The sequence below is a fragment of the Pan troglodytes genome, chromosome 19, assembly GCF_028858775.2.
Source record: "Pan troglodytes isolate AG18354 chromosome 19, NHGRI_mPanTro3-v2.0_pri, whole genome shotgun sequence".
NCBI lineage: Eukaryota > Metazoa > Chordata > Mammalia > Primates > Hominidae > Pan > Pan troglodytes.
The window spans coordinates 62,142,920-62,156,945 of NC_072417.2; the positions used below are offsets into that span (position 1 = coordinate 62,142,920).

Below are 14,026 nucleotides of genomic sequence, written 5' to 3' on the forward strand. Positions count from 1 at the left end.
AAGTCACCTTTGCTTATCTGGCCAAGTGGCCAACACTCAAGTGACGTCAGGTCCCATGGCCTGCATCTTACCTGATTTGCCAGCGTATCCAACATGAAGGGGAATAATTTAAGTCCTAGATCACTTGGGGATATTCAGTAAAGTTTTTCATTTTTGCTTCTGAAATTTCACTTTGTCAGGTTGTCAAAGTGCTTGGCTATGTCTCGTAAAATATCTGAGTATGAGTGTCATTTAGCTAGAAAGTTGACCATTTTCAACTTCATAAGGTTTTTGTTTTGTTAAAGTGTTTTTAAAATAGAATACATGTTAGTGCTTTGGCTTATAACCGAGATTTATTGGTTACCAAATATATTTTCAGAAATACCGTTCTCTTTTGCCTCCTTCCACACCACAGGCCCCTGCAGCCCTGTCTCCTTCATCATTGTTCTCCATGCATCTCTTCTTTCACTGCTCTTTGCTTGGCCCTTTGCATCTAGCCGAAAGATATTTCACTGGCACTCACTATCATGGCTAGTGCCACTATGGACCCTAGGTGTGAAAAGGACACCAAGCTAGGGAACTGATGAGGAATAGAGTGTTGCATGTTGGTGACTTTGCTTATTTATCTAAGTAAGTGACCACATGTCTGAATTATTTTGGAACATTTCTCTACAGCTCACCTGTTCAGAGGCCCCAAATCTTTTTTTTTTTTTTTTAAGTACAATTTCCATTTTATTTTTCTCCAGAGAATAGTCTGTCTTCAGTCTTTAAGAACTCAGCTCCTTACATGGGCTTTGGTGGGAGACATGGGGCAGCACCCGCAGGTCTAAATCGGGGTGGGGGTGTTCGGTCTTTGCGGGCTTCACGAGATCGATTCCTGACTACTTTGCTGTGAATTGCACAACTCACACGGTAATGTAGCTTCACATACAGCTTGGGAAGCACATAGGCATCGAAGACACTTGCTTCAGAATGCCCCTGACTGCTGCGGCCTCCACTATGTTTCGAATGACGGATTTCTTAATGGCCTTGTCCTTGGGCATGCATCGGGCACAGTTAGTGCAGCGAATAGCCTGCACGTGGCCGCGGCCCTTTTCGGCACGACCTTTGTTCCTTCTTTTCTTTGTCATCTTGGAGGCACGGACCGGAGAGGAGAGGCCCCAAATCTTAATTTTCTCCCATTTCTCCTTTGTTTGTTTTTGTTACTGAGTTTTTATTTTATAATCCTAAGCTTAACTACAATCCAGCTTGATGTCGAGGGGAATAAGGAAACCAAAGAACTGCAGTGAGACCACAAAGATTACAGGATATTGTGAGCAAGTGGGATGGAGGGATGCTCTCCTGAGCTACAGAAAGAATAGTTTGGTGGTTAAGATCAAACACAAGCAGATTGATTAGAGTTGTCCGCAGTTGGCAGTGGTGATCTTCTTGCCAGTCTCACCATTCCTGGACCCAGAGCACTCCATGGCTTCCATGATATTCACTCCCTCTTCTCACTTTGCCAAAGACCTTGTGCTTGCCATCCAGCCACTCAGTCTTGGCCACACAGGTGAAAAACTGGGAACCATTTGTGTCGGGCCAGCATTTGCCATGGACAAGATGCCAGGACCTGTGTGCTTCAGGATGAAGTTCTCATCATCAAATTTCTCCTGGTAGATGGACTGGCATTATTATGGTGTGTGAAGTCAGCACCCTGGCAGATAAAATAAACCCTGGAATAATTCTGTGAAAGCAGGAACCCTTATAACCAAATCCTTTTCCTCCAGTGCTCAGTGCACGAAAGTTTTCCACTGTTTTTGGAACTTTGTCGGCAAACAGCTCGAAGGAGCTGCGTGGGTCAAAGGAGTTACCATCAACAATGATGTCAAAAGAACACAGTGGCGTTGACCATGGCTAGAGGCAGGTGGCTTCAGGTGGCAGCGATGACTACAAAGCCCCATTTCTCCTTTGAACCTAACTTCCTTTCCTATTTTAATGTCCCGTGAAGGTAGGGAAAAATAAATTCACTAAATATACGGTAAATAACATTTAAGTTTAGATTTTACAGTTGCTAGAATTCAAAGTTATCTGTGTATTAATGTTATCATATTGCCCAAATAAAGAATTAGTTTTGTTTGATGAATTTCGAACTTCTAATTTATTTGAGGTGGTAAAGGAAAAAAAAAGGAAATAGTATTCGGAGTTGAAAGCTTAAACCGCATGTTGATATATATATACTTAATAAAGAAGTTAAACATACATGTTGGTGAGAGCTAAAAGTTTATATTACTGGATATAAAGAATTTTTTTTAGTGAAATGTTTTCTTAAAATAAGAACTAGGTGATACCATATGATTTTGATGAACCTTTCTGCAGCATTAAAATGAGAAGTTTGAGAACGCATTTGCCCGGGCAGTCACGTTGGCCGTGTGTCCTTAGCAGCTTTGTAGCAATAACATTGCCTTTTGACTACTGTCTCTTAAAATAGCAATATTTTTATTAACTCAATGAGGTATTGTATAGATAATACAGCTGTTTAAAATTTGTGGAGAATTTTAACCATCAGTTTAACATCAGGACCCAATTTCAGTTTCTTTTTTGAACAGTTCTAACTATTCATAGGATTGATAGCTTTTTAACTTAAATCTTTCTTAGGGGTCTTCCAAAAAACAAAGATAAAATATACTTATTTTTAAAATAGAATGAAGTTCATTCTCTCTTGTAATTACATATGGGTCCATTGAAGCATTTTATAAATCTAAGATACATTATGGAGTATTAGTGATCTTATTTGTTTCTGTGTCTTGAAATAGTTTGCTGTTTTGTCATCTTAGAAATTGATTCATTGTTAACTCATTTATTCTCAACTATGCTAAAAAAAGAATAAAATAATAAGAATAATGGGATTGCCTAGAAGGATGCTACAGTAATAACTATTGCATCATCTTTTGATTTATTTATTATATCACCCCAAACATTGCATTGTCTTTCAAGTAGGTATGAAAGAAAACTAGAGAAACCATCTTTGTAGGTTATTTTTAGCTTTTAGTGAACACAGTTGAAAAATCAGAAGTTTTCAATTTCTAGTCATTATGTCAGTGAGAAGGAAATTGACAGAAAAACATTTCACAAACATTGGATGAACCGGAAGATGAATACAGAGAGACAGATAGCATGGTAGACTGTAAAGATGATGATGAAATCAATTATATAAAGAGAGTCTCAGATTGAGTCTCCAGGTGATAGCCTAGAATTTTCTCAAACTCAAGAATTATGTATATTTCTAAGGGCAAAAAAGAAACATGACATTAGCATCCAGGTGGTCATTCTGTAGGAAGATTTTCCTTAGTATTTTGCAATAAGATTAAAGAATACTGTTATTTCATCTCTTTGCTAAAATAACAGTATTCTTTAATCTTGTATGATGTTTCTGTACCAATATGTACCTGGATAAGTTTCATAAGTGGACAAATGCAGAAAGCAGGTGTGTATGTGAAAATTGTTAGAAGGAAATAGATAATATAAAATGAGAGAAGTCATTGGGTTGACCATTCTAATTGATGCTTACAAATCTAAAGATGAAAATGTTTTATAATTACAGAGCAAAAAAGATCTTTCTCTTGTCAACAAAATATGAGCTATCAGAATTTTGTATATTCAACTATTGCATTCTGACAATGCAAAGGCAATAATAAGTAAGAGCCTACTGGCAGAAGAGAGAAGGGTGCCTATAGTTGCTATCTAGAATAGCTATTAACCCAGAATGTTGTATCTCTTCAACATAGTAGGTGTTACAACTTAGAAGTTGAAATTAGATTGCAGTGTGCCAAGGACTCCTACTCTTTGTAGTGTTTTTGTTTTTGTTTTGCTTTTTTTTGTTTGTTTTTTTCAAGTGAACTTAAGCACAGCACCTATCTTTGAAATACCATTTAGCTTGAAGCAGCTAATGTATGTGGTAAACACTAAGATTGGTAGGCTCGGCTGGCACTGTTTCTGTGAAGCCTTCTCTCCTCCTTTCTCTATGTTCCCATAGCACCTCTGTGCTATGTGTGGAAGTGCACAGACCACATTGTTCTTCAGATGTTGAAAAAGCACAGCCTCAGTGTTCATCTTAAGTTTGGGGAGCATTAGGTCAGCATCTCTTCATGCCAATAATTATATTATTTGTGTAGAGTGCTTATTTGTTTAGCCTATCTCAAAGAAGGGAAAATTTTTCTCCTATTAAAACAAAAATCCAAACAAAACTTTCTCTCCACACCATAAAACAAAACTAACCAAACAAATTGTCAGTTTTATTTTGCGACTCTTAATTAACAAGGTCTCTATAGAAGAAAAATACTAAATGCTCACCACTGATAGTCAAGCAGCCTCATAATGATGGATTTGCCTTGTGGTCTCCAGGGGAATTTAAATCATTACCTCAGTAAATTTGATGGCATAAAATCAGTATCTAGGCTAGAGGGCATTGCAGGTTTGGCGACTAACACCATCCTAACTTCTAAAGAAATCCTAAATTCATATCTTCTATTACATTGTCGACTTTCACTGTCACGTGTGTTAGACTCATGTCCAGAGTAATATTGTTTTTGCCATTTGTTTTGATAACTTATGTAGCATCAGTGGTTTTTTTGTTCATGACTTTGTAAGATGTAGCGAGAGCCTGTTTGTCACAAAATGCCTTTGCTTCTTACTCCAACTCCCTCTTGAACACTCCGTGGTTTAGTGGCACTGGGAGCCGGCCCTTCATGGAATGCACCTCTGTTGTGATGACGACATAGTGCCTGAGTATATCAAGCTCGTCAAGTATTTCTTAGTGCAAAGCAGTGCTGTCAGATAACGTGAAATAGAATAGGTACATTTTGGTGGGGCAGAGTTAGGACACTTGGAAAGAGAACCAGGAGTGCTAAAGGAGCTCCTTGACACACACCTGAGATAGAACTTAATCCTGCAAGCTGATCACAGTTTGTTCCTCAGGCGGGAAGTCAGTATATTCCCAGGGCTCTTCCCCCACACTCCCCACACACATTCCCTTTCACCTTGTTTGCTAGCTTGGTTTGGGTTTTTTTTTAATAGGAAAATGAGGTGAGTTCTTAATGAATGCTCATAATATTGAGCAAAAATACAATGGATTATTCATTTTAGAAAGTGATTCCTCTTTTTTTAAAATCAACTATTGAGGTGTAATTTGCATACAATAAAATATAGCTGAGGAACTTCTTTAGTAGGTAGCATCCCAAACTGACTACTCATTTTTTTAATATAAGGTAAATATTAATACACTGGAAAAAGTAACACTTTGGGAAGGGTGAGAAGGGCCCTAAAGTAGTAAGTAAAAGGATGGGCAAGCTGCCTGGCACCATAAGCAGAAGAGTGTAAATCTAACGGCTTTCACTTGAATAGGGAAGCATATTTAACTTAATATGTTTATAGTAAATACACAGAATTGAATTATTATTATTATTATGTTATAGAATGCTTCACAGATCCAAATGTCATCCTTGCACAGGGGCCATGCTCATCTGTGTAAAACAGATGTTGAGTTACATTTTTAAAATTGGCATTTATCTAGGAGTTCCTAAGATCTCTCCCTTGATTGTTTTTGAAATGTTGGCATACAATAAAATTCACCTTTTTCAGTGTACAGTTCAGTGCGTTTAGATAAATGTGTACGTGGTGTAGTGAGCACCATGCTCTAGAGGAAGAATGTTTCCCTTACTCCAGAAAGGTTTCTTTTGCCTTTGTGTTGTCAGTTCCCTCCGCCTGCCCCTGCCCCTGAAACCACTGACCTGTTTCTGTCCCTAGAGTTTTCAGTAACGTCTGGCATGTCAAGTACATGGAATCATATAGTATGTAGTGCTTTATGTCTAGTTTCTTTCACACAGCAGAATGCTTTTTAGATCCATCCACGTTGTTGGGTGTGTCCCTGGTTTATTCCTTGTCATTGCTCAGTAGTGTTCCATTTTGTGAATATACCACGATTTCTTCATCCATTCACCAGTTGGTGGACATTGGGTTGTTTCCAGTTTAGGGCTATTAAGAATAAAGTGGCTGGGGACATTCATGTACAAGTCCATGTGGATGCATGCATTCCTTTCTTGTGGGTGAAACCCCGCCCAGGAATGGAATTGCTGGGTCATAGAGTAATCTGTGTTTGACGCCGTGAGAAACCGGCAAACTGGCTGTACCGTTTTGCCTTCTCACCAGGGTTGTCTGATAGTTCTAGTTATTCTGTATCTTTGCTAGTCTTTCTTAAAATGTGTAGCCACTCTACTGGGTATATAGTGGTGTCTCATCGTGGCTGTTTTTACTTAGATTTCCCTAATAACTAATGATAGTGTACATCTTTTCATATACTTGTTGGCCATTCACGTATCTTTTGTGATGAAGTGTCTATTCAGATCACTTACCTCGTTTTCTTATTGGGTTGTTTGTCCTACTATTGAAATATAAGAGTTCTTTGTATATTCTGGCAACAAGCCTTTTATCACATGTGTTTCCCAAATATTATCTCCCAGTTTGTGGCTTCTCTTCATTTTCTTTGTGGTATCTTTTGAAGAATAAAAGTTTTAAATTTTGATGAAATCCATTTTACCAGTTTTTTATTTTATGGTTCATGCTTTTTGCATTCTGTCTAGGAAATCCTTGTCTAATTTAAGGTCATGAAGATTTTCTCCTGTTTGCTTTGAGAAGTTTTATAGTTTTAGCCCATGTATTTAGGTATGTGATCTGCTTTAAGTTTTATATGTAGTGTAAGGTAAAAGTCTAGGTTCCTTTAATTTTGTTTTGTTTCATTTTACATATTTTTCAAGCACCATTTATTGAAAAGACTGTCCTTCCTTTCCCTATTAAATTACCTTGACACATTTGTTGAAATGAATTAACTTACATACATGATCAATTCCTGGACTGTCTTCTGTTTCACTAATCTGTATCTCTGTCTTTACACCAATACCACACTGTCCTAGTAAATTTATAGCTTTTTGAAATCAAGTAGTGTGATTCCCCCAGCCCTGGTCTTCTTTCTCAGAATTGTTGTGATTAGTCTAAGTCCTTTTCCATTTCCCAATAAACTTGAGACAGCTTGTCAGTTTCCTCAAAGGAAGCCCTCCAATCCCTTGACTGTTTATATGATGAATAATACTGGTATGTTTACTAGTGTCAGTCCTTCTTAGCAGTCCTAGAATAAACCATTCTTGATCATTATGTTTGTTTTGCAAAATGTTTAACATGTTTAATTTTTTTTTCTTGTTTCTTTTTTTTTCTTTTTTGAGACAGAGTCTCACTCTGTTGCCAGGCTGGAGTGCAGTGGTGCAATCTCGGCTCACTGCAACCTCCGCCTCCCGGGTTCAAGCGATTCTCCTTACATATATTTTTATAAGTAAGATATAACCATACCATATTTGCTTTTATTTTGCTTTGAGATGGAGTCTCGCTCTGTCACCCAGGCTGGAGTGCAGTGGCGCGATCTCAGTTCACTGCAACCTCCGCCTCCTGGGTTCAAGTGACTCTCCGGCCTCTGCCTCCCGAGTAGCTGGGATTACAGGCATGCGCCACCATGCCCAGCTAAATTTTTTTGTATTTTTAGTAGAGACGGGGTTTCACCGTATTGGCCGGGCTGATCTTGAACTCCTGACCTCAGGAGGTCCACCTGCCTTGGCCTCCCAAAGTGCTGGGATTACAGGTGTGAGTCAGCACGCCCAGCTTGCTTTCCTTGTAATATCTTTATCAGATTGGGTACTCAGTGTTATGACAACTTTATAAAATGAATGATGAAATAATCACGATTTTCCTCTTTCCCTAAAACAGTTATATATAGTAAAGAAATCAAATATTCCTTAGAAATTTGTAAAATTGTTTCATAAGACTAATCCAGCATTTTTAAAGAAATAATTCTGTTTTACTATTTTTTATTTTTATGGGTTAAGTTTTCGGGTTTTTTTTTTTTTTCTTGAATGGATTTCTGTTTTTCTAGGAAATCATTTATACTATTCAGATTTTTAAATCTACCATTATAGTGCTGGATAGAGTGGTCCTTTAAAACTATTAAAATCTCTCATATTGCAGATTATTTAGAAGAGCTTTTAAAAACTTCTGAATGACTGGGATCTCACTACTTTCTTTTATTAATAATTTCTAAGTTTATTATGTTATAGTCCAGGAAAATAGCCTATTCTGTTGCTACTTTTTTGAAATGTATCACAGCCTGTTTTCTTTTTTTCTTTTTGTTTGAGGCAATATATAAGATCCATTATTGTAACTAATTCATGGATACTTGTTGTCTTCTTAGTTTATTAGTGTTCATATCCAGTATGTACTTACTTATTTTCAATTTTCTCTTTTTAATTTATTTTCAGGGCAAATTTATTCGGATCAACTTTGATGTAACTGGCTATATCGTTGGGGCCAACATTGAAACATGTATCCTTTTTCATAAATGTATAATCCAAAATAAAGAAGGATTTAGTCTTCCTACAACCCCATGGCAACCGTCTGTGATATCACTCCCAAAATCCAGATGATAAAACTTGAGCCCAGAGATAGCATGCCTTGTTCAAATACTTTCAACTAGTGAATATTAACTCCAAGTTGTTTTGTTGTTTGTAAAACCAGGCCATAACTTATTCACATGGCTGGGGAAGTGGAGAGTGCCACAGTGTTTGTGTGGTATAGGACATTCAGATGAATGCAGTTGCCCTCCCCCTATTGCTGTTAGCCCACTTTTTACCATCTATTTCTGATATTAGAAGGATGAGCATGTAATCATTGAAAACATCCTTATAAGATTACAGAGTTAAAGTAATCTCAATTCGTGTTAAGTAGAATAAAGCTGGAGAAAAAAATAAAATGTCAAGTACATAGAATAGTCCTAAGAAATGTCACCTGCATAGAATGGCCATAAGAAGGTTTATATATGTGTATGCACATACATACCCAGGTAAAACACATTTGAGTAGAGATATAATAAAATAGAAATGATTCTGAATGATAGTGTGCCAATTAGAAAGATAGATGACAATTTTCGGGTACTTAATAGAATAATCTCCAGTGATAGAAATACATTGTTTCTATCCTTCGAGGGATAGACCATGATTTTCTGGTTAAGAACAGTATTTTATGCCTCCAAATAGACTCACAGCCAGCAAAATCTGGAAATACTTGAAAATGACAGGAGAATGAATCTGCAGTTCAGCTTTCTTCATATAGGTGTGTCAGAGCATGATTCATATGAGTGTGTCTTTCACCAGATGTGGAGGATGTGTGGGATAGTCTGACTTAAAATTCAGGCTATCTGACACATACAGAATTAATTTACTTTGGTGGCCCCAGGGAAGGTTTACCTCAAGAGAGGCAAACATCTTCCAAAGCTGTGATCCACGTTCTCTGAGATGCCAGTGTGACTGTCAACCCATAGGAACTCCGGGAGCATCAAGAACTGTGGATCTGAGCCCCAGATAAGATACACAGCTGGGTGTGCAGTGGTCTGAAATGCAGGAGCTGCTGGGGACTGTGCCACCTGCCCCCTGGGAAGCCCAGGCAGGGTGGGTAGCAGCAGGCGTAGGTACTGGCCGCACTGGTTCTTCAGAGCAGCAGAGGGAAGACTAGTGCTTAATCTCATCGTAGCTGTCAAGGCATATGGGAAAGTTACATGTGCTGCTGAGTGTGAAGGGGCGAGTGCCTCTCATATAGGAGGCTTTCAATAGGGTAGCATTGTGGGCACTCTCAGCATGCATTTTGGAGTCAAGCCAAGTTTTTGGTTCCTAACTGTACCACTTATTAACTATATTATTTTGATTAATTTCCTTATACCATGGCTTCCTTATTTATAAAATTGTGTTAATCTGGTATTATAGAGCTTCTCCTGCCTTAAACAACTGTACTTCATTTTTAATAGCTTCTTACAGTTCCTCATATAGTGTGGTATTCTTGGAATGTAATCCAAGTTAGGGGAAGGATGGGGTAGAGTGGAGCTGAGTGAGGGAAGCACGTATAATCTTTAAGTTCCTTCCCAGACCAATGATTCTGGAAGATCAGTGAGGAACGTAAGTTGCACCTATTTTCTTTTTTCACAGATGGAAGACAGTCATTTAGAATAGTTCATTGCAGGATAGTTTATATAATAATCAGAGAAAGAAGATGTTTTATGATTTAAATTTACAGACGCTGAAAGAGGGCCTTTATTTATTTAAGAATTATATTAAATAATTTAATTCTTAACTGTCTTTGCTCAGACCTTCTGGAAAAGTCTCGTGCTGTTCGTCAAGCAAAAGATGAACGTACTTTTCATATCTTTTACCAGTTGTTATCTGGAGCAGGAGAACACCTAAAGTGTAAGTTACAAAGGTTTTTAGTATTTTATATTCACTGGAATATCTCTTATAATATTTTTTTGAGAAAAAACAATTTTGGGAAACAGTTTTTTACACACAAAACACCAAATTTCCAGCTGGTTAAATCGTGAAAATCAAAATGAAATTGAACTTCCATGCCATGGGGTAAGTACTTTATTTTAAGCGGCAGGTATTGTAGATAATATAATCTTTTGTACTTTTATTTCTTTTTTAAAATTTTTTAAATTAGAAGACAAATGATGCGTATTTTACAACTCTGTTTCAACGTTTTAAAATACGAAAGTAAGGGAAAAGAAATTTACCTAATGAAATTAAGTAGAATAAATATTTTTATTTCTAGATTTACAACTGAATATATGTTATTGCTTCCACTAGTACTAGAAAGAGCCTGTGGTGGATATTGATTGATTGAATGTCATGGATCACAAGGACTAGAAGTTTAGAGTTGGACAGGTACAAAGGAGAGCTCAGGTCTGGGTCAGAATTTTGCTGGGTTAGAAATATATTGAGGGAGAGGAGAAGATGCATAACTTTCCCATCTCTTCTGATTCTCAAATTTAGTGTTTCTGCATGATTATTATATATATTATCTAGATATCAAAGTAGACACATATACAGTAAAAGTTTTCTCATCTGGCATCCAGGCTTTTGCTAACCACAGACATCTGTGAAATCTTTTAACCCAAAAATTAATCAGAGAACGACCTGCAAGGGAAAAATCAAGCAACAAAAAAATAGAGTTATTGCCAAGGAGAGACTAAAAATTCAAGATGATGCAGTATGTAACACTGAAGAGAAGAAAATGCTCAGGCTTTCAGACTGGCAATAACTGCAATAGGAGTAAATTCTTTAAAATGATCAAAGTGTTGAAAGAAATAGAAAAAGAAAGCAGCAGTCAGTACCCTGTAGAAGTTAAATGTGATGTAGACAAGAATAAGGGGACAGGGTGACCTGCAGAAATTCTCTGCAGGAGAGCAAGAGAGCCAGTCACAAAGAAAGCTGGGAGCACATTTGCATATCTGTTATAACGATAAATAGCCCTGCTATTTTGAGCACTCCTGAGAAATATTCTTTGGCTCTCAAGAATGCATTTGTCAAAAGAGTAAGTTCTCTTTAATTCATGTCTCCTACGGTACAAGTAGTCAGTGCGGGTACCTGTTATAATAGTCTGCTGCGCCACATCACATCATCATTCTAAAGGCAAGTTAACCACCAAGCAAGCTGGCTTGGAGAAAGTGTTTCAGGGCCTTTGCTGGGCTCGGGACGTGCTTGGTCCACATCACTGTATCTTTAGCTTATGTCTATGGTAGTTTTCATATTCACTTCATAGTGTTTGCTGCAAACTACTTGCTAAGATAGGAATATAGAATATGAGTTTAAAAGCTTTCCTTCAAAAAAGAGGGCTAAAATATTTAAATCTGAAAACAATAGAGTTTTGTCATCTGGAAAATTGACATCATTTCACAGATAACCAATTTCAAACAGAATATTGTACAAACTGCCATCCCCAAAACTCCTGTTAAGGTTTTTGCGTTGTTAACATCATCATTTTCCTTTGTTGGTACAGATAATTAAAAAATGTATGTTTGTGTATTTACATGAATATATAAAGAAAAAAAAACATTTTGCTGGCAATGGGTTGCATGGTGACCACTGCTCTCCTGTGACACTGGCACAGTTTGAATGCAGGTATGGCTTAGTTGTCTTCATGAGTATTTATCAAATTTTCTTCCATTATATTTCCTTTTAGCTGATTTGCTTCTTGAAGGATTTAATAACTACAGGTTTCTCTCCAATGGCTATATTCCTATTCCGGGACAGCAAGACAAAGATAATTTCCAGGAGACCATGGAAGCAATGCATATAATGGGCTTCTCCCATGAAGAGATTCTGTGTATGTGTGATTTCTCTAAGATTCTGGTACTCACTTTCCTAAGACTTATACATCTGGGGTAAATCACCTAAACTAGAAAATGACTGGGAAACTAATGAATTGTATGAAATCCTGAAAAGACATGTCTTACTGAAAAGTTTTGTATAGCTAATTTTTAGCACAAAATAAATGAGAATATGTCTCCGCTACATTTTGAGGCAATATTAATTTTTTTTTCTTTTTATCAATATGAAGCAATGCTTAAAGTAGTATCTTCAGTGCTACAGTTTGGAAATATTTCTTTCAAAAAGGAGAGAAATACTGATCAAGCTTCCATGCCAGAAAATACAGGTAAACTGATGAATACTGACTTTATTTCTGTTTCGATGGCTTGTTGTGCTCTCTAAGAAGGTGTTACAGTGCAAGCGTAAAAGCACCTCTGAAGCATTTCTGAAGGGACCCTCGAGTAGAGTGACAACATCGTGTATTTACACGAGGGTTCCTCTGATTCTATAAATGAGGACAGGGGACAGGGTGTAGGATGAAAAGTAGCAGTGGTCTCTGCCTTAGCATGCAGGAGGCCTTGGGAATTGAGGGAGGAGAACTCAGCCGCAGGAGGTCACACACTTACCTGAGAGGGAGGTGCAGCTGCTGAGTTCCAGCCAGTGTGCACCTTGCCAGGATTACAGGCCCAGTATTGCCAAATATAAGTGACTTTTCAAAGAAAAATGGAAATCTAGATCTTAATAGGAAATATTCCCATTTTTAAATGTCGAAAATGGTTTTAAATTTGCATTGGTCAGGAACAAAAGTTTGTGACCCAAATATATATATATTATATATTATTAAATATATATTTAATATAAATATATAAATATAATATGGATATAAATTATATATTTATTAAATATATGTATATATAATATACATATATATTATATATATATATCAGTTTGCTTCAGATGGTCTGGAGAGAAAAAGTGAGGAATCTCTATATTGCCTTGACTACTTGATTATTCTAACAAGTTAGTTATCTTGCCTCATGGAGGCATCCGCAGTCCACTGTGGCGGGTGAAGGCTGACATAAAGTCACATTATCTGCCCTTGAAATAATCGTTCTTTGTAACCAATTTGAGGCTTGATAACAATTTAATTCTGTGTGGCTCTTCTAAGGGGCCTGCCTCTCCTGCTGCTTCTTGGTCACCATTTTCTGGCCAAGCTGTGGCACCTCCTCTTAGGGCTGTTGATTTCCAGGACCATTCATCTGTCATTCAGTCAAAGTAGTTTGATTGGCGGTTGGGCCTTCATCCTCCGTATGGCTTTTCCATGGTTAAATAGACTTAAAATGGAGCCATCTAAAATGCAGAGTAAGGCATATATTAGTATAGCTTGGCTTTGAAATTTTTTAATGACCCATAAATAGAAGAGGATCAGTCACTCTTGTAAAGGTAAGGAGGCTGGGCATAGTGGCCATGTAGTCCCAGCTACTCGGGAGGCTGAAGCAGGAGGATGGCTTGAGCCCAGGAGTTCTAGGCTGTCGTGCTATGCCCATCGGTTGTCTACACTATGTTCAGCATCAGTATATGGTAGCCTCCCAGCAGTAGGGGACCACTAGGTTGCCTAGGGAGGAGTGAACCAGCCCAAGTTGAAAATGGAGCAGGTCAAAACTCCCGTGCTGATCAGTAGTGAGATCACGCCTGTGAATAGCCACTACACTCCATCCTGGCCAACATAGTGAGAACCTGCCTCTAAAAAAATGAATAAATAGGCAAGGCAGTCAAATGCTGACTAGCCATCTCTTGTAGCCTAAAAATGAGTGTGTATTAATTTGAAAAGATGGAAGGTA

The 14,026-nt window shown here is 37.6% G+C and overlaps 1 protein-coding gene and 1 pseudogene across 21 annotated transcripts in view; one reads left to right on the top strand and one right to left on the bottom strand.

The window, feature by feature from the left end:
• The window catches only part of MYH10 (myosin heavy chain 10), a 154,464-nt gene that overhangs the window by 69,166 nt on the left and 71,272 nt on the right, over positions 1-14,026 (top strand). For all 21 annotated transcript variants that reach the window (XM_063799771.1, XM_063799776.1, XM_009432768.5 and 18 more), the window contains 4 exons: positions 8,313-8,376; positions 10,188-10,286; positions 12,058-12,201; positions 12,436-12,531. In XM_063799771.1, coding sequence (XP_063655841.1) covers positions 8,313-8,376; positions 10,188-10,286; positions 12,058-12,201; positions 12,436-12,531 — 403 coding nt within the window. The remainder of the gene's footprint in view (positions 1-8,312; positions 8,377-10,187; positions 10,287-12,057; positions 12,202-12,435; positions 12,532-14,026) is intronic.
• LOC129137627 (small ribosomal subunit protein eS26-like) lies at positions 686-1,114 on the bottom strand (annotated as a pseudogene).